The 18581-nt window shown below is 43.6% G+C and overlaps 1 protein-coding gene across 2 annotated transcripts in view; it reads left to right on the forward strand.

The window, feature by feature from the left end:
- ATXN1 (ataxin 1) overlaps window positions 1–18581 on the forward strand; it is a 324169-nt gene that overhangs the window by 297319 nt on the left and 8269 nt on the right. For both annotated transcript variants that reach the window (XM_075826607.1, XM_075826608.1), the window contains exon 5: window positions 7257–9297. In XM_075826607.1, coding sequence (XP_075682722.1) covers window positions 7426–9297 — 1872 coding nt within the window. In that variant the 5' untranslated portion in view covers window positions 7257–7425. The remainder of the gene's footprint in view (window positions 1–7256; window positions 9298–18581) is intronic.

The following is an 18581-nucleotide window of genomic DNA, read 5'->3' on the forward strand; positions in this document are numbered from 1 at the left end:
TTTGATCATGATCCGCCAGGGTGACGAATGGAAAACGCCATTTAACACTCAAGACGGGCACTATGAATACCTGGTAATGCCCTTCGGTCTGTGTAACGCTCCCGCGGTCTTCCAAGAATTTGTCAATGATATCTTCCGAGATCTCCTCTATGTCTGTGTTGTGGTCTATCTCGATGATATTCTGATTTTTTTGTCCAGATCCGACAACTTATCGGAGGCATGTCCTTCAAGTTCCGCTGCGATTAATGGAGAATCGTTTGTATGCCAAGTTGTAGAAGTGCATTTTTTATAAGAATTCTCTACCCAGGCCGGACCAAGGCCTCAAGATGGATCCTGAGAAGGTAAAGTCCATCCTGGAATGGCCACATTCTCAAGGCCTGAGGTCCATACAGAGATTTTTGGGATTCGCCAACTTCTACCGGCAGTTTATCCCAAACTTCTCCTCACTGACGGCTCCCATCTCTACCCTCACCAAAAAAGGTATGAACGCCAAGGTGTGGACTCCAGAGGCAGAATCTGCATTCAATAGCCTAAAGAGTGCCTTCACGTCAGCCTCAACCCTCCATCATCCTGACGTATCTCGACAGTTTTCATTGGAGGTGGACACCTCCTCTGTTGATGCGGGTGCAATTCTGTTCCAGAGAGGTTCCAAAGGGAAGGCAGCGGTATGTGGCTATTATTCTAAATTTTTTCTCCCACAGAGCGCAGTTACTCTATTGGGGATCGGGAGTTACTGGCCATCAAATTGGCTCTGGAGGAGTGGAGACATCTACTAGAGGGCGCAGCTCACCCCATCCTGATATATACCGACCAAAAGAACCTCACCTATCTTCAGTCGGCCCAACGGCTGAAACCCCGTCAAGCCAGGTGGTCGCTGTTCTTCACCCGGTTCCAATTTGTGCTCCACTACCGTCCCGCTGACAAAAATGTGAGGGCCGATGCCCTGTCCAGGTCGTTTGAAACAGAGGACATCGTGGAGTCTCCGCAAAGTATCATAGACCTGTCCTGTATAATTTCTGTTAATCCTCTGCAAGTTAGAGACATCCCACCGGGGAGGACTTTTGTGCGGTTGGCAGACAGGAGGAGAATCCTTCGCTGGGGCACAGCTCCAAACTTGCAGGACACTGTGGTGCTCGTAAAACCCGAGATCTGATTGCCCATCATTTCTGGTGGCCCACGCTGCCCATAGATATTGTGGACTTTGTCTCGTCCTGCATTGTGTGTGCTTCCAACAAAGTTGCTCACTCCAAGCCTGCCGGTCTGCTCCAGCCTCTGACTGTGCCCAATGGCAGCATATAGCTATGGTCTTTGTTACAGACCTTAGCAATATAGAATGCAATAGAGTCTGGGTGGTGGTGGACCGGTTCTCGAAGATGGCTAATTTTATCCCGCTGACCGGTGTACCTTCTGCTCGTCGACTGGCTAACCTCTTCATCCAACACATCTTCCATTTGCATGGCTTGCCTCTTCATATTGGTTCTGTTCACCTCGAACATTTAAAGGTGCCTTCCTACAAGTTTGCTCCCAGGTTCCTCGGACCCTTTGAGATACTACAACAAATAAACCCTGTCTCCTATAAGCTTCGGCTGCCTCCTACCCTCACAATCCCCAACTCCTTTCATGTGTCCCTTCTGAAGCCTGTGGTCCTGAACCGCTATAGTAAGACTCGTGGTCCTGCAGTGCCTCCCAGCAGTTCATCTGACCTGTTTGAGGTGAAGGAGATCCTGGACTGCAAGAGAGTAGGAGGAAGGACTTTTTATTTTGTGGATTGGAGGGGGTTTGGTCCAGAGGAGAGGCACTGGGAGTCAGAGGAGAACCTCAATGCTCTTACCCTCATTAAGCAGTTCCTCTCTTGCTCTGGCCCCAAGAAGATGGGGGATACTGTAACATCCACAGTCACGGACCGTTGTTCTTACCTGCTCCCCGACGGCCGCGGCCATGGGCGAGTTCCGCATCTCTGCATTTGTTCCCGTAGGGTGCGAGTGTGCACTCGCGTCCGGCCTTAAAGGGCCAGTGCATACACATGAGTAAGATCTGTAATTAGCCCATGATCACCCTGGACTATAAAAAGGGCTCTGCCCTCTCACTCATTGCCTGAGCGTTGTGTTTAATCATGTTAGTCTTAGCAAATGGTCCCTTAGTGTTATCCTGTACTCGTTGTTCCCGTGCCCTGCTACCTGTATCCTGTATCCCGTGCTATATCTGTTCCTGTGCCTTAACCTGTTGGAGTCGTGTTGTGCCACCGGTCACGCCTGCTGATATAGACCACATCTGGTGTGTACTAGTTCATCTGTGCTGAGCCTTCATTACTGTCTGGACTATTAAAGGTACTCTTGTATTAGGACTGTTGTTTGGCCAGCTGCTATTCCGCTACGGCGGTGCGGCCTAGTGGGTCCACATACCCACGGATCGTGACAGGTGGTCAGCTGACAGACACTTCCAATGCCGCTAATCCTAGAAGAAAGACGATAGAGGACCAACTGGAGAAATCCATTCTGTGGCCAATCGGAGCATTTTCTATAACATGTAGGTCTAAGGCCTTTTTTACACAGTGCAGTTTTGATGCAGTTTTTTTTACGCCTTTTTGTTAGCCAAAACCAGGATTGGATCATAAAGGGAGGAGAAGTATGTGCGTAAAAATAAAATATGCATTACTGTAATTTTCTAATCTTCTGTGCTTTGAGGCAGATGTTCCCAGCACAGAGAGAGAAAAATGATCACGAGTTCTTTAACAGTTATCCTTTCTTCAGCACAGTCTTCCCCTCACAGTTGTTTTCACACTTGTTTCAACACCCACCTACACAATCCTAATAAAAGTCAGCACTTTGAGCATAGTGTTATCTGTGTTTTGCCCTTCAATACTTTTTATATGTTTAAGTTTCAGATAAGCTCAAACATGTTTAGGGCGTAAAAATACAGTGATTTTCGATGCTATATTCCAAAATACTGTATGTAAGATTGTCTAGTGGTTATTTTTGTATATATATATATATATATATATATATATATATATATATATATATATATATATTAGTATTAATAACATGCATATTATTGTAAATATCTGTCCCGGGCACTGTCCTGCGAATTTACAGGGGGGGGGGTGAGGCGGGTATGCCCCCCTAAAGCTACACTAAGTTATGGAGTGTGGTCTGGGGCCTGAATTGTTCACCTGAATTGATGGGTCTGGACTGGGGTTTGAATTATGGGATGTAATCTGGGGTCTGATCTAGGGTCTCAATTGTGGGGTCTAAATTGAGGGGCATGGTCTGTGATCTGAAATGTGGGGGTCTTAACTGTAGTCTAAATTGTGGGGTCGGAATTATTGGGTCTGGGATCATTTTGAAGTCTGGTCCAGAATGAAGACCATGTTATATAAAAATTGTAACTTTAAGGCATTGCTCACACGGCAAAAAATGCATGCTCATTACTGCCTGAATTCTGCTAGTAAAAATGGCTTATATTGTTTTCAATTGGAAAACATCCTGTTGTTCATACGGGGTGGAATTTTCAGTGAGCAAAATTGAAAACCGTGTTGCTGAAAAAAAGAAGTGACAAGTCACTTCTTGATACAGTTTCAGCAGCATATTCTGCAGCAAAAACAGCCTGGGGTAGCCACAAGCAGATTAGCCCCATTGAATGAGGCTAATCTGCATGCAAATGTACAGCCGTTTTCTGTGCAAAACTGCAGCAGAAATCCGAGGGTCAGTCTTGGATTTCTGCCGCAGATTTTCTGCCAATTCCATGTCAACTTTTTCCACATTAAAAAATCTGCCGTGCGAACATAGCCTAACTGGAAATGGTGTTTGAGATCACTGATACCGTGCAATCTCTTCCCTCTATTCCGAGCTTACTGTAAGGCCACATTCAAACGTGGCAGTATTTTTCCGCTGCAAATGGTGCAGATTCGGGGGAATTATGCAACGTATCTGCAGCAACATTTGCATATTTGACAGGTAATTCAGACGTTGCAGATATCACAGCGGACTTGCCACAGATTTCAGTTTTTTGCAGGACAGAGACTGAAATCCGTAGTGAAAGTCCTCTGCTTCTGCGCAACATAATGTGCATGCTGTGGAGGGAAAATTCTGCACTGCAGCCTAATTTCCGTACAGTTATTTTCCGCAACGTCTGAACAAGCGGAATTCAACAGCAATTCCGCCATGTCTGAACGTGGCCTGAGGTCCTAACGGTACCACTCTGAAACCCAGTGATCAGCTGTTGTCATCAGGTGAAGATCCATCTGACCAAACATTTCCCTTTGCAGGGGAAATATACAAATATATATGTCATTTAAATGAGAGCCTGGAACTCCCTTCTATGAAATCTATCTGCCTTATTAAGAACCAATTGAACAATTAAGGCAAAGCCACACGTGGCGGAATTGCTCTTGAATTCCGCTGCGGACACTGCGCAGCGTTAATCCGCAGCGGAGCCATTTCTCCATTGACTTCCACTTCTATTTAGTAGGGTTCGTTTAGACGAAGCGGAAAATTCCGCTGCGGAGCATAGGCTGCGGTGCGGAATTTGGTGTCCGCAGCATGCACTGGATGTTGCGGAGTTGTGGCAGACTGGTTGCGGACTCATGGCGGAATTTCTCCATTGACTTCAATGGAGATTCTAAGTTCCGCAATGAAGTCCGAAGCTGTCATGCACATGTTATGTGTGCTGCGGATGCGTCTTGCTTTTTTGACATGACATTTCTTCATTCTGGCTGGACCTATGTATTTCTAGGTCTACAGCCAGACTGAGGAAGTCAATGGGGCTCCCGTAATTACGGGAGCGTTGCTAGGAGACGTCAGTAAATAGTCACTGTCCAGGGTGCTGAAAGAGTTAAGCGATCGGCAGTAACTGTTTCTGCACCCTGGACAGTGACTACCGATCCCAATATACAGCAACCTGTAAAAAAAATAGAAGTTCATACTTACCGAGAACTCCCTGCTTCTGTCTCCAGTCCGGCTTCCCAGGGTGACGTTTCAGTCTAAGTGACGGCTGCAGCCAATCACAGGCTGCAGCGGTCACATGGACTGCCGCGTCATCCAGGGAGGTCGGGCTGGATGCCGAAAGAGGGACGCGTCACCAAGACAACGGCCGGTAAGTATGAAATTCGTTTACTTTCACTAGGGAAAGTGCTGGCCCTTCTCTCTATCCTGCACTGATAGGGAGAAGGGAAGTACTTTTACCGCAGTCCGCAGCAGCTAGTCCGCATCAATTTACTGCACATTTTGGGCAGATCCGCCGCAGAATCTGCAACGCAGATTCTGTGCGGCATTGATGCGGACAGTTGCGGAGGAAATCCGCCACGTGTGGGCATGCCCTAAAAGTTTCTTAAATCAGGCTTCTAAGGCTGGGTTCACACGTGGCGGAATTTCACTTAAATTCCGCTGCGGACACTCCGCAGCGTTAATCCGCAGCGGAGCCGTTTGTCCATTGACTTACACTTTAATTTAGCAGTGTTCGTTTAGACGAGGCGTAAAATTCCGCTGCGGAGCATAGGCTGCGGAGCGGAATTTGGTGTCCGCAGCATGCTCTGTCTGTTGCGGAGCAGTGGCGGACTCATGGCGGAATTTCTCCATTGACTTCAATGGAGATTCTAATTTCCGCAATGAAGTCCGCAGCTGTCATGCACATGTTATGTGTGCTGCGGATCCGTCTTGCTTTTTTAACTTGACATTTCTTCATTCTGGCTGGACCTATGTATTTCTAGGTCTACAGCCAGACTGAGGAAGTCAATGGGGCTCCCGTAATGACGGGAGCGTTGCTAGGAGACGTCAGTAAATAGTCACTGTCCAGGGTGCTGAAAGAGTTAAGCGATCGGCAGTAACTGTTTCTGCACCCGGGACAGTGACTACCGATCCCAATATACATGTATCTGTAAAAAAAAATGAAGTTCATACTTACCGAGAACTCCCTGCTTCTGTCTCCAGTCCGGCCTCCCAGGATGACGTTTCAGTCTAAGTGACGGCTGCAGCCAATCACAGGCTAATAACAGGCTGCAGCGGTCACATGGACTGCCGCGTCATCCAGGGAGGTCGGGCTGGATGCCGAAGGAGGGACGCGTCACCAAGACAACGGTCGGTAAGTATGAATTTCTTTGACTTTCACAAGGGAAAGTGCTGTCCCTTCTCTCTATCCTGCACTGATAGGGAGAAGGGAAGTACTTTTACCGCAGTCCGCAGCAGCTAGTCCGCATCAATTTACTGCACATTTTGTGCAGATCCGCAGCAGAATCTGCAACGCAGATTCTGTGCGGCATTGATGCGGACAGTTGCGGAGGAAATCCGCCACGTGTGGTCATGCCCTAATAGTTCAGCACTTATTTCAAGCTAAAACGTTCAGAATTCTGAATCTCATAAAACTTGCAACAGTGGTAAAAACCAATGAGAAGAATCCTAACAAAAGAAGAAAAACTAAGTGACACAAGGACATAAGCTTAACTTTTTTGCTGGAAATCTGTTTAAAGACGTGGTTATTGCCAGTTTCGTTTGTAGGTAGTTTGCTTGCTTGTGGAGTACAGTATATTTATATTTTCCTACATTAGTTACATAAACATTAAGGGGAATGCCAATAATAGGTAATACTATCTGTTGTTTTTCAAACCATTCTTATAATTTTTATCCATCCCTAAGGCTGGGTTCACACAGAGTTTTTTGCAGGTGGAAAATCTGCTTTAAAATTCCGTCAGGAATTTTGAAGAAGATTTTGCTCTGCCTGCACACCGATTTTCGTAGCGTTTTTTGCAGCGTTTTTCGCACGCGGCCATTGAGCGCCGAGGGCAAAAAACGCTGCGAAATACGCTTTCTCTGCCTCCATTGATGTCAATGGGAGGTCAGAGACGTAAAAGCCCGAAAATGGGGTATATCGCTTCTTTTTCCCGCGAGACGGTTTTTCCGCTCGCGGGAAAAAAACTTCTTCGCCTCCCATTGAAATCAATGGGAGGCATTTTCGGCCGTTTTTTGACTCGTTTTCCGACGCGGTTTCCTCATCAGAAAACGTGTAAAAAAACTCTGTGAACTGGCCCTAAATCTTCTGCTAGAAGCAAATGTTGTGAAGAATTAAAATTGTCGAATGTCTGGTCCTTGTCCCAATAAACAACTTTGATCCATTTTTCCATAATGTAGATATGAAAAAACAAGGTTAGTTAAATATTTTTCACCCAGGAAGGAAAACTTTGTTACTATGTTGAAGTGTCTTTTTTATTTAGTAATTTCATCAAATAATACAACTGATTTTATTTTTCTATTCTCTTTTTCTAGATTTCACATCAGTCGTTGGAACATTGTGCTCCCAGGGAGATGATTCCCCATGAAGTTGTTGGGTTTCCTTCAGGAATTAAATGTGATTTTCCTTTCACCAGACTGAAATCAGCATCAGTCAGACAGTGAGCAGGAAGTGGTGGTCGGCGGGGGTGGCAGAAAGCAAAACATGAAATCTAATCAAGAAAGGAGCAACGAAAGCCTGCCACCAAAGAAACGTGAACTTCCCGCCACCAGTCGACCGTCTGAAGAGAAGACAGTCGGACCGACAAGTGAAAACCACCGTACAGATAGTTTATCATGGCTTCCTACCACAGTAAGCAGCCATGGTGGACGTCATCATGGGCCTGCAGGAACTTTAGTAGGGGCTGGTTTACAGCAGGGGGTAGGTTTACATAAAACACTTTCAACTGGTATGAACTATTCTCCCCCCAGTGCTCCAAGGTCGGTACCAACAGCAACAACAGTTCCTGCCATTTATCAAACTGCGCAGTCTCAATCAGGGGCATCTGTATCTACCATGCAATATACTAATGTGCCCCAAACGTTCCAGTTTATTGGACCGCAGTATAGTGGACCATCATATGCAGGATTCATCAATTCGCAGCTAATTTCACCTACATCGAATTCGGCATCAAGTGTTGTGTCCTCAACAGCAGGAGTCACCACTCCATCACAACGCACCCAAATGGAAGCTTATTCCACTATGCTGGCAAATGTAAGCAGCTTAAGCCAGCAGGGGCATAAAATTGAATCACATCTAGATCGGACTCCTGGATTGATTGCAGCAGGATCACCACCTACCCAGTCAAGTCAATATGTCCATATTTCCAGCTCATCACAGAGTGGAGTCAGAACTCTATCACCACCAAGTATCCCAGTACATTTACATACCCACCCAATGATTCCACATACACTTACCCTGGGTACTTCCTCCCAGGTGGTTGTGCAGTACTCAGATTCAGGAGCTCATTTTATTGCTAGGGACCCTACAAAGAAAGAAGAAAGTTGCAGGTCACAAGCCAAGGAATTATTAAATGGTGAAATAGAGAAAGTTAGGAGATTTTTAGTTCCTTCCTCCACAGATGCACAGCTATTGAAAGCAGGCAATAATAAACCAGCTTCCCAACATTATGAGACACGGCACATAGTGGTGCACCCTAGTACTGATTTTGGTGCTCGGGATCCCTCAGGTGTTCGGACCTCTGTCATGGTAGTGCCCAACAGCAACACAGCTGCCACAGACATTGATGTCCCACAAACCATTAAGAGAGAAACCTCACCCTCAACAGCTCATAATAAGGGAAGCTTTCACTTAGGAAAACCAGCCCACCGGTCCTATGCTTTATCCCCACAACAGACTTTATGCGCAGAAAGCGTAAAAACATTGGCCACTTTATCTCCTCACACAGTCATCCAGACAACTCACAGTGCAGCAGAGCAACTTTCTGTTGGGCTGCCTGCTGCAGCCTTTTATGCGGGTACACAACAGCCAGTTATTGGCTATCTCAGCAGTCAGCAGCAGACCATTGGCTATCCTGGTAATTTGCCACAGCACTTGGTGATTCCAGGCACTCAGCCTTTGCTCATACCAGTTGGCAATTCGGACATTGAATCATCTGCGGTGGGGGTAGCACCTGCTATTGTCACTTCATCTCCCCAATTTGCAGCAGTGCCTCATACATTTGTCACTACGCCCATTCCTAAAAGCGATAACTACAGTGTTGAATCACTAGCAACTCAAACAGCCTACCAGACCGCTTTGGTTCCGGCTCAATTCCACCTCCCAGTTGTACAGTCTGTTGCTTCTCCTATGGCAGCTGCACCTACACTGCCCCCTTATTTTGCAAAAGGGTCAATCATTCAGCTAGCCAATGGTGAACTAAAGAAGGTAGAGGATTTGAAAACTGAAGACTTCATACAAAGCGCTGACATTAGCAACGACTTGAAAATAGACTCCAGCACAGTTGAGAGGATTGAGAATAGCCATAGTCCAGGCATTGCTGTGGTACAATTTGCTGTTGGAGAACACAGGGCCCAGGTGAGTGTAAATATAATAAAGTAATGTAGTGTGTATGTTGTAATGTTCTGCTTTCAATTCTATATTCTTATTCTCATATACAAAAAAATCACTATACACAATATATAACAAAATAATAAACCCTTATCTGTGATATTCACACTCAATGGCTTTTGATTATTAAACTATACTTAATATTAGACAAAGGAAACCTGAGTAACATTTCAATCATTACTACATTTATTTAACCTCCTAACACACCTTGATGTAATAGTATATCAAGGTCCTCATAGGGCCGATCATGCTGATTGGGCAGGCACTGCCACAATGCCTTTGCAATATCTGATAGAAGTATGGCTGTAATACTTGTAATACTAAGCGGCAACTGCTGGGATTGGAGAAAACTCTGATCTAGGGCAGTTAACCTAATCAGTGCTACGATCAAACCCGATTGCGAGGATTTTTGCCGAAATGATCGATTGGGCTGTATTCACTACGGAGACAGTCTGGAACCAGTCAAAGATTGCGAGGGCTGCCTTTGTAACCTCCTGTTACAACTGGTATGCTTTAACAGGTGTTTGTGCATATTTCTGCTTAAAGGAACCATATATTGGCATAAATATATATCATTTAAAAAAAATCTAAAATGAAAGTTACTTTATGTTATAAAAAAGTGAAAATAAATAAAGTTTTTTGAACAAAAATGTAGAAAAAAAATGATTTTTAAATAATTTTTATAAAAAAAACATATAAAGTAATATGACCCCACATATTTGGTATGCCTATAAGAATCACAACATTTACTAGAAGTAAATACACTTATGTCAGCGAAAAAGAGAAAAAAATATAACGGAATTGTGGGGGTTTTTTGCTTGTCCCCAAAAAATTTAATTAATAAAAATTAAAAGCTAACACAATACTGTACATACCCAAAAATGATATGTGTATAAACTTTAACTTGTCTTTCAAAAACAAGACTTTGTATTATTGCATTAATACAAAAAAAGTTATTAATGCCGCAATGCTAAGATAAAAATGTTGTGTGGTTCTGAATGCCAAAAATGTAGTTTTAAGGCTATGTTCACACGGCTTATTTTCCGCTGCTTTTCGGGCCGTAAATGCTGAAAATACGGAAGCTGAATACCTCCAAACATCTGCCCATTGATTTCAATGGGAAAAACGCTGTTTGTAAAAACGCCCCGTAAAAAGAACTGCATGTCACTTCTTGAGACGTTTTTGTTGCCGTTTTTCATTGTGTCAATAGAAAAACAGCTCCAAAAACGGCTGCAAAAAACACATCAAAATACGTTTAAGGGTATGTTCACACGGCCAAATTTCAGACGTATACGAGGCGTATTATGCCTCGTTTTACGTCTGAAAATACGGCTCCAATACGTCGGCAAACATCTGCCCATTCATTTGAATGGGTTTGCCAACGTACTGTGCAGACGACCTGTTATTTACGCATCGTCGTTTGACAGCTGTCAAACGACGACGCGTAAAAATACAGCCTCGTCAAAAGAAGTGCAGGACACTTCTTTGGACGTTTTTGGAGCTGTTTTCTCATAGACTCCAATGAAAACAGCTCCAAAAACGGACGTAAAAAACGCCGCGAAAACGGCGTGAAAACGGCGCGAAAAATGCGAGTTGGTAAAAAAACGTCTGAAAAGCAGGGTCTGTTTTCCCTTGAAAACAGCTCTGGATTTTCAGAAGTTTTTGTTGACTACGTGTGAACATACCCTAATGCTTAAAAAATGGCTGAAAATCAGAGGCTGTTTTCACTTGAAAACAGATCCGTATTTTACAGCCATCTTTGTTTTGCCGTGTGAACATACCCTTAGTCTAACTAGATATTAAATGCACTGTGAGATTTCCTGCTTTTAAACTGGGAGAGCTCACTGTGTAGGGGGAGACTGAGTGTGCTGCTCAGTTCATAACTTAGACTTGATAGATCACAGGTGGATCTTGTGTGTTAGGCCGGATTCACATGAGCGTGTCCGTTTTGCGCGAGCAAAAAACGCGGCGTTTTGCGCGCGCAAAAGTTGTGTGGCATCTGTATATGGTGCGCGGCTGCGTGATTTTCGCACAGCCAGCATCATTATGACACTCTGTATTTATATTACAAAACAGTTAATAAGGAGGGGCTTTTATGTTTCCCTTCTTTAACAACTGTAGCGCGAATGACGCGCGTCACCAGGAAGTGCTTCCGTGTGCCACGCGCGATTTGCATGCACCCATTGACTTCAATGGGTGCGTGCTGCGCGAAACACGGGCAATCATAGGACATGTCGTCAGAACGTAACACGGACGTAATACACGCTCGTGTAAATAAGCCCTTAGACACACGCAGAACCCGCAGATACTGAACCCGTCAGTGCCGCTAACCTGACTGATTCAGGTCTTAGTGCATGATACATCTGCTCTATATACAGTATACAAAGTAGCTGTATCTCAAAAATAATTTTTAATAAAAGGTATTTTAAAAGTTGCACCAATCACACTGATACACATTTATATTTAAAAGGTAACTAAACTTATAGAAAACTTCTGACATGTCATAGTGACATGTCAGAAATTTTGATCGGTGGGGGTCCGAGCACTGAGACCCCCACTGATCGCTAAAACAAAGCGGCAGAAGCACTCGGGTGAGGGCTGAGCCGCTTGGTTTCTGATTGGCTTGTCTCAGAAAGCTGATGTAACGGTGTACCGACTCAATAGAAAGTCTGTGGGCCTGTACACTGTTACATCGTTCACCCTTACCTTTACTTGAATTTAGTTAAAGACACGAATTTATCATGGAATAAATTCAATACAATATCACGACATGAAAGCAAAACCCTTGACAGTCTACAGTCCACATCACAACCACTGGGTGGCCACACATAGAAGCATATAGCATAGACATCTCACAAAATGACGTTTTTATTCAAAGCTGCTCATCTCGCGCCACACATCTCAGGATATGTTAAAATAAGAGGAGAGGTTAGGAAGGACACATCCGTAGTTACTCACCCAGACACAACCTACGCCATAGAGGGCATTTTACATTCAAACAACAAAACACATTTTTGTAAACTGTGGGTAATAATTCCTATCAGAAGAACTCTTCATAATGTCGTTGATGTATTGGATGTAATCGAGCAGCATCCTTATTCAATCCACATAGAACAGTGGTCCCCCTATTTATTTATTTTCTACTGTAAATTAGGCCACATAACATAATTCAGGAATTGTCAGCGATAATGGCTATAATGTATTTAAAGAACATATAGGGACTGGTTTGTTACCTAAACCACTTTAGATAAATTCCTAGTTATTGAAAATAAAACCGTGAAATCTGGATGATAACATCACATACAAATAACCATCTAAATTCCCCCACCTACGATTTCAAAGGGCAAGCCCAGCTATGAATGACTAATATCACAAGTAGCTTAGTATTGTTGGTTGCTGTATTTGTTTCAGCATGTTGTGTTGTGTTCTATGGATAAATGCCATCAGATATGAAACATTTCTCTTCCTTTCTCTGCCCTATGCAAAAGTGACATATATGAGTTACTATTGCTTTTTTTTTTTTTTTTTTTAAACTATACATAATGTGCTCTTGACCTGATAATATCACATACCAGTGTATAGTGTGAATTGTACGGCATGCAGTATCACCTTCACAAACACCATCTTATGCTTCCAGTAAAATCCTATTTGCACATGTAATATCTAACTACTTTGGTATGAAAATTGCATACAGCCAGAATACCCTGAAGTGTGAACAGGACCTAATGTAGATATGTAAAACAAACATCATCTAAATGATTTATGCATTTAAAAACATTATTTCTTTTCTAGTAGACAAATGCAATTGAAATGATATTACAATTTCTATAAATATGTATGAGTGTTTTTTACATTTAGTTAAACAAATTTAAATTCATATATTGTTCGAACTTTCTAAAATAGATTGTGTTAGAATTCATTCAATGTCATTGACCCTTTTTCTATAGTGTTTTGGTCCCTATGGATTTATAAACAAAACAAAACTTAATGCTGAAGGAGTTTCCAGTCTTCAATTGATGGAATATTGATAGTACCTGTGGTCGGACACCCACCAATGACGATAATGTTGACGATAACGAAGGGGTTAAGACCCCTGCAGCATTTTGTCTGCACCGTTCCACTTTTGCCCTGGTACTGGGAGGGAGGTCAATGTAGAAAAAAAAAGGGGTAGCCAGGTTAGAGAGGGGTCAGACTATATTGGTGGGGGGAGAAACAGAATGTGGGGAGAGGACTAGACAACAGGATAAGGAGATCCTTTCGTTACAAAACATCAGTGTAAATAAAAAGGCCCGATTAATGTCAAATCACATTTCTGATAATAAAAGTGAAAAACTGACAGGCAAGTTAAAGTGTATGTTCACAAATGCCAGAAGTCTAGCAAGCAAAATGGGGGAGCTGGAGGCCTTGATACTGGAAGAAAATATAGATATAGTTGGTGTTGCTGAAACATGGCTGGACTCTTCACATGACTGGGCTGTAAATCTACAGGGTTTTACACTTTTTCGGAAAGACAGGACAAATAGGAAAGGTGGTGGTGTATGTCTGTATGTGAGAAATGATATGAAGGCGAGTGTGAAAGAGACAATAGTGGGTGAATACTGTGAGGAGGTTGAAACCTTGTGGGTGGAACTAGAAAGGGAGGTAAACACTGAAAAAATTACTTTTGGTGTAATCTATAGACCCCCCAATATAACTGAGGAGATGGAAGTTCAGCTATATAAACAGATGGAGCGGGCTGCACAGGCGGGTACTGTAGTGATAATGGGAGATTTTAATTTCCGGGATATTAATTGGTGTCATGGTTCGGCTTCAACTGCAAAGGGGAGACATTTCCTCAACCTGTTGCAGGAAAATTTTATGGGCCAGTTTGTGGAAGACCCGACTAGAGGTGAAGCTCTGTTGGATCTGGTCATTTCTAATAATGCAGATCTTGTTGGGAATGTCAATGTTCGTGAAAACCTCGGTAACAGTGATCATAATATAGTTACATTTTACCTATACTGTAAAAAACAAACACAGGCTGGGAGGGCAAAAACATTTAATTTTAAGAAAGCCAATTTCCCCAGGATGAGGGCGGCAATTCAGGATATAGACTGGGAAGAACTAATGTCAAATAATGGGACAAATGATAAATGGGAGATTTTCAAATCTACTTTGAGTTATTATAGTGCAAAATTTATTCCTACAGGTAACAAGTATAAACGACTCAAATTAAACCCCACATGGCTTACACATTCTGTGAAAGGGGCAATACATGACAAAAAAAGGGCATTTAAAAAATACAAATCTGAGGGTACAGCTGTAGCCTTTGTAAAATATAAGGAGCTTAATAAAATCTGTAAAAATGTAATAAAATTAGCAAAAATACAAAATGAAAGGCAGGTGGCCAAGGATAGTAAAACAAATCCCAAAAAATTCTTCAAGCATATAAATGCAAAAAAGCCCAGGTCTGAACATGTGGGACCCCTAGATAATGGTAATGGGGAGTTGATCACAGGGGATCAAGAGAAGGCAGAGTTACTAAATGGGTTCTTTAGCTCTGTATATACAACTGAAGAAGGAGCAGCTGATGTAGCCGGTGCCAGTGCTGTTAATATATCAGTTGATATACTGAATTGGATGAATGTAGAGATGGTCCAAGCTAAATTAAAAAAAATAAATGTGCACAAGGCCCCGGGACCAGATGGGTTACACCCTAGAGTTCTTAAAGAGCTTAGTCCAGTTATTTCTGTCCCCCTTTTCATAATATTCAGAGAATCTCTAGTGACTGGTATAGTGCCAAGGGACTGGCGCAGGGCAAATGTGGTGCCTATTTTCAAAAAGGGCTCTATGTCTTCCCCGGGTAATTATAGACCAGTAAGCTTAACATCCATCGTGGGGAAAATGTTTGAGGGGCTATTGAGGGACTATATACAGGATTATGTGACAATAAATAGCATTATAAGTGACAGCCAGCACGGTTTTACTAAGGACAGAAGTTGTCAAACTAACCTAATCTGTTTTTATGAAGAGGTGAGCAGAAGTCTAGACAGAGGGGCCGCTGTGGATTTAGTGTTTTTGGACTTTGCAAAGGCATTTGACACTGTCCCCCATAGACGCCTAATGGGTAAATTACGGACTATAGGTTTAGAAAATATAGTTTGTAATTGGATTGAGAATTGGCTCAAGGACCGTATCCAGAGAGTTGTGGTCAATGATTCCTACTCTGAATGGTCACCGGTTATAAGTGGTGTACCCCAGGGTTCAGTGCTGGGACCCCTACTATTCAACTTATTTATTAATGATATAGAGGATGGGATTAATAGCACTATTTCTATTTTTGCAGATGACACCAAGCTATGCAATATAGTTCAGACTATGGAAGATGTTCATGAATTACAGGCAGATTTAAACAAACTAAGTGTTTGGGCGTCCACTTGGCAGATGAAGTTTAATGTAGATAAATGTAAAGTTATGCATCTGGGTACCAACAACCTGCATGCATCATATGTCCTAGGGGGAGCTACACTGGCGGATTCACTTGTTGAGAAGGATCTGGGTGTACTTGTAAATCATAAACTCAATAACAGCATGCAGTGTCAATCAGCTGCTTCAAAGGCCAGCAGGATATTGTCGTGTATTAAAAGAGGCATGGACTCGCGGGACAGGGATGCAATATTACCACTTTACAAAGCATTAGTGAGGCCTCATCTAGAATATGCAGTCCAGTTCTGGGCTCCAGTTCATAGAAAGGATGCCCTGGAGTTGGAAAAAATACAAAGAAGAGCAACGAAGCTAATTAGGGGCATGGAGAATTTAAGTTATGAGGAAAGATTGAAAGAATTAAACCTATTTAGCCTTGAAAAAAGACGACTAAGGGGGGACATGATTAACTTATATAAATATATTAATGGCACATACAAAAAATATGGTCAAATCCTGTTCCTTGTAAAACCCCCTCAAAAAACAAGGGGGCACTCCCTCCGTCTGGAGAAAAAAAGGTTCAAGCTGCAGAGGCGACAAGGCTTCTTTACAGTGAGAACTGTGAATCTATGGAATAGTCTACCGCAGGAGCTGGTCACAGCAGGGACAGTAGATGGCTTTAAAAAAGGGTTAGATAATTTCCTAGAACAAAAAAATATTAGCTCCTATGTGTAGAAATTTTTCCTTCCCTTTTCCCTTCCCTTGGTTGAACTTGATGGACATGTGTCTTTTTTCAGCCGTACTAACTATGTAACTATGTATGTAACTATGTAACTGAGCAGAGAACTGCAACTCAACCCAGTCAAGTAAACAGAGCTGAGCTACAGTACATGCACAGCTGATGAACAGCACTGGCGTTGTGCAATGAAAATTCCTGTAGACTTCAGACCCCCCAACGATCAGCAAGTGATTTTGAGACGTTTTTGACTCTGCGTGTGAACATACCCTTACCGATCACATCTAAGTTCATAACTTAGACGTGATAGATCACAAGTGGATCCTGTGTGTTAGGCCTCATTTACACGAGCGTAATATACGCGCGTGCGACGCGCGTGTCGTACGCACCTATATTACTCTATGGGGCAGTGCAGACGATGCGTGAATTTTGCGCAGCGCGAGCGCGTTGCGTAAAACTCACGACATGTTCTATAATCGTGCGTTTTTCGCACATCACGCACCGATTGAAGTCAATGGGCGCGTGAAAACCACGAAGGTCGCACGGAAGCACTTCCGTGCGAACTGCGTGATTCGCGCAAGAGCTGTCAAACTGAATGTAAACAGAAAAGCACCACGTGCTTTTCTGTTTACAAACATCCGAACGGAGTGTCTTAGACATGAGCGAACCGAACTTTACCGGGTTCGGCCGAACTCGTTTTGACCGAACCCGGCAGGAGACAGTCACTGTGCAGGGTGCTGAAAGAGTTAAACTGGTTCAGCACCCTGGACAGTGACTTCCGATTCCAATATACGTGAACGTGTAAAAAAAAAAAAAGTTCTGACTTACCGATAACTCCCGGCTTCTTCCTCCAGTCTGACCTCCCGGGATGACAATTCAGTCCAAGTGACAGCTGCAGCCAATCACAAGCCAAGTACAGGCTGCAGCGGTCACATGGACTGCCGCGTCATCCAGGGAGGTGGGGCCAGATGTCAAGAGAGGCGCGTCACTAAGGACGTGTCACCAAGGACGCGTCACCAAGGTAACGGTCGGGAAGTTCTCGGTAAGTACGAACATCTTTTTTTTTTAAACAGGTTACTCGATATGGTGATCGGAATGCACTGTCGAGGGTGCTGAAAGAGTTACTGCCGATCAGTTAACTCTTTCAGCACCATGGACAGTGACTGACGTCGACTAGCCTCATCTCTATGATGGCGGCTGCGCGAAAATCACGCAGCCGCGCATCATACACGGATGACACACGGAGCTGTCAAGTGCCTTTTGCGCACGCAAAACGCTGCGTTTTTTTGCGCGCGCAAAACGCACACGCTCGTGTAAATGAGGCCTTAGGCTGGTATATCCTAGAGATGCACTCAGTTGCTAAGAATTGAAAACCACTTTGAGGGCGGTTTCACACAGCGTTTTCCGGAAAAATGCCACTGAAGTTTTTGATGCAGTTTGTTGAGCCAAAGCCAGAAGTCGATCCATCAGGAAGAAGAACTATAAGTTGTTCCTTTATATTTACCATTACTTTTTAATCCACTTCAGGCTTTAGCTAAAGGAGCTGCTGTCACAAATAATGTGACGTTTTTTCAAAAAACACTGTGTGTGAAGCCACCCTTAATGACCCAACTAACTTCAGTATCCATAATAGTTGCAGACTAAGGCCCCATGCACACGAACGTAAAAACGCCCGTAATTACGGGTCCATAGACTTCTATTGGCCACGGGTAGCTCCGTGTAATTACGGGTAGCGTTGCTAGGCGACGTCAGGGGATAGTCACTGTCCAGGGTGCTGAAAGAGTTAAACGATCGTCAGTAACTCTTTCAGCACCCTGAACAGTGACTACCGATCACAATATAGATCAACATGTAAAAAAAATAGACGTTCATACTTACCCAGAACTCCCTGCTTCTTCCTCCAGTCCGGCCTCCCGGGGTGACGTTTCAGCCCATGTGACCGCTGCAGCCAATCACAGGCCAATCACAGGCTGCAGCGGTCACATGGACTGCCGCGTCATCCAGGGAGGACGGGCTGGATGTCGAAAGAAGGACGCATCCCCAAGACAACGGCCGGGTAAGTATGAATTTCTTTTACTTTTACTACGGAAAGGGCTGCCCCTTCTCTCTATCC

The sequence above is a fragment of the Rhinoderma darwinii genome, chromosome 5, assembly GCF_050947455.1.
Source record: "Rhinoderma darwinii isolate aRhiDar2 chromosome 5, aRhiDar2.hap1, whole genome shotgun sequence".
Classification (NCBI taxonomy): Eukaryota; Metazoa; Chordata; class Amphibia; order Anura; family Rhinodermatidae; genus Rhinoderma; species Rhinoderma darwinii.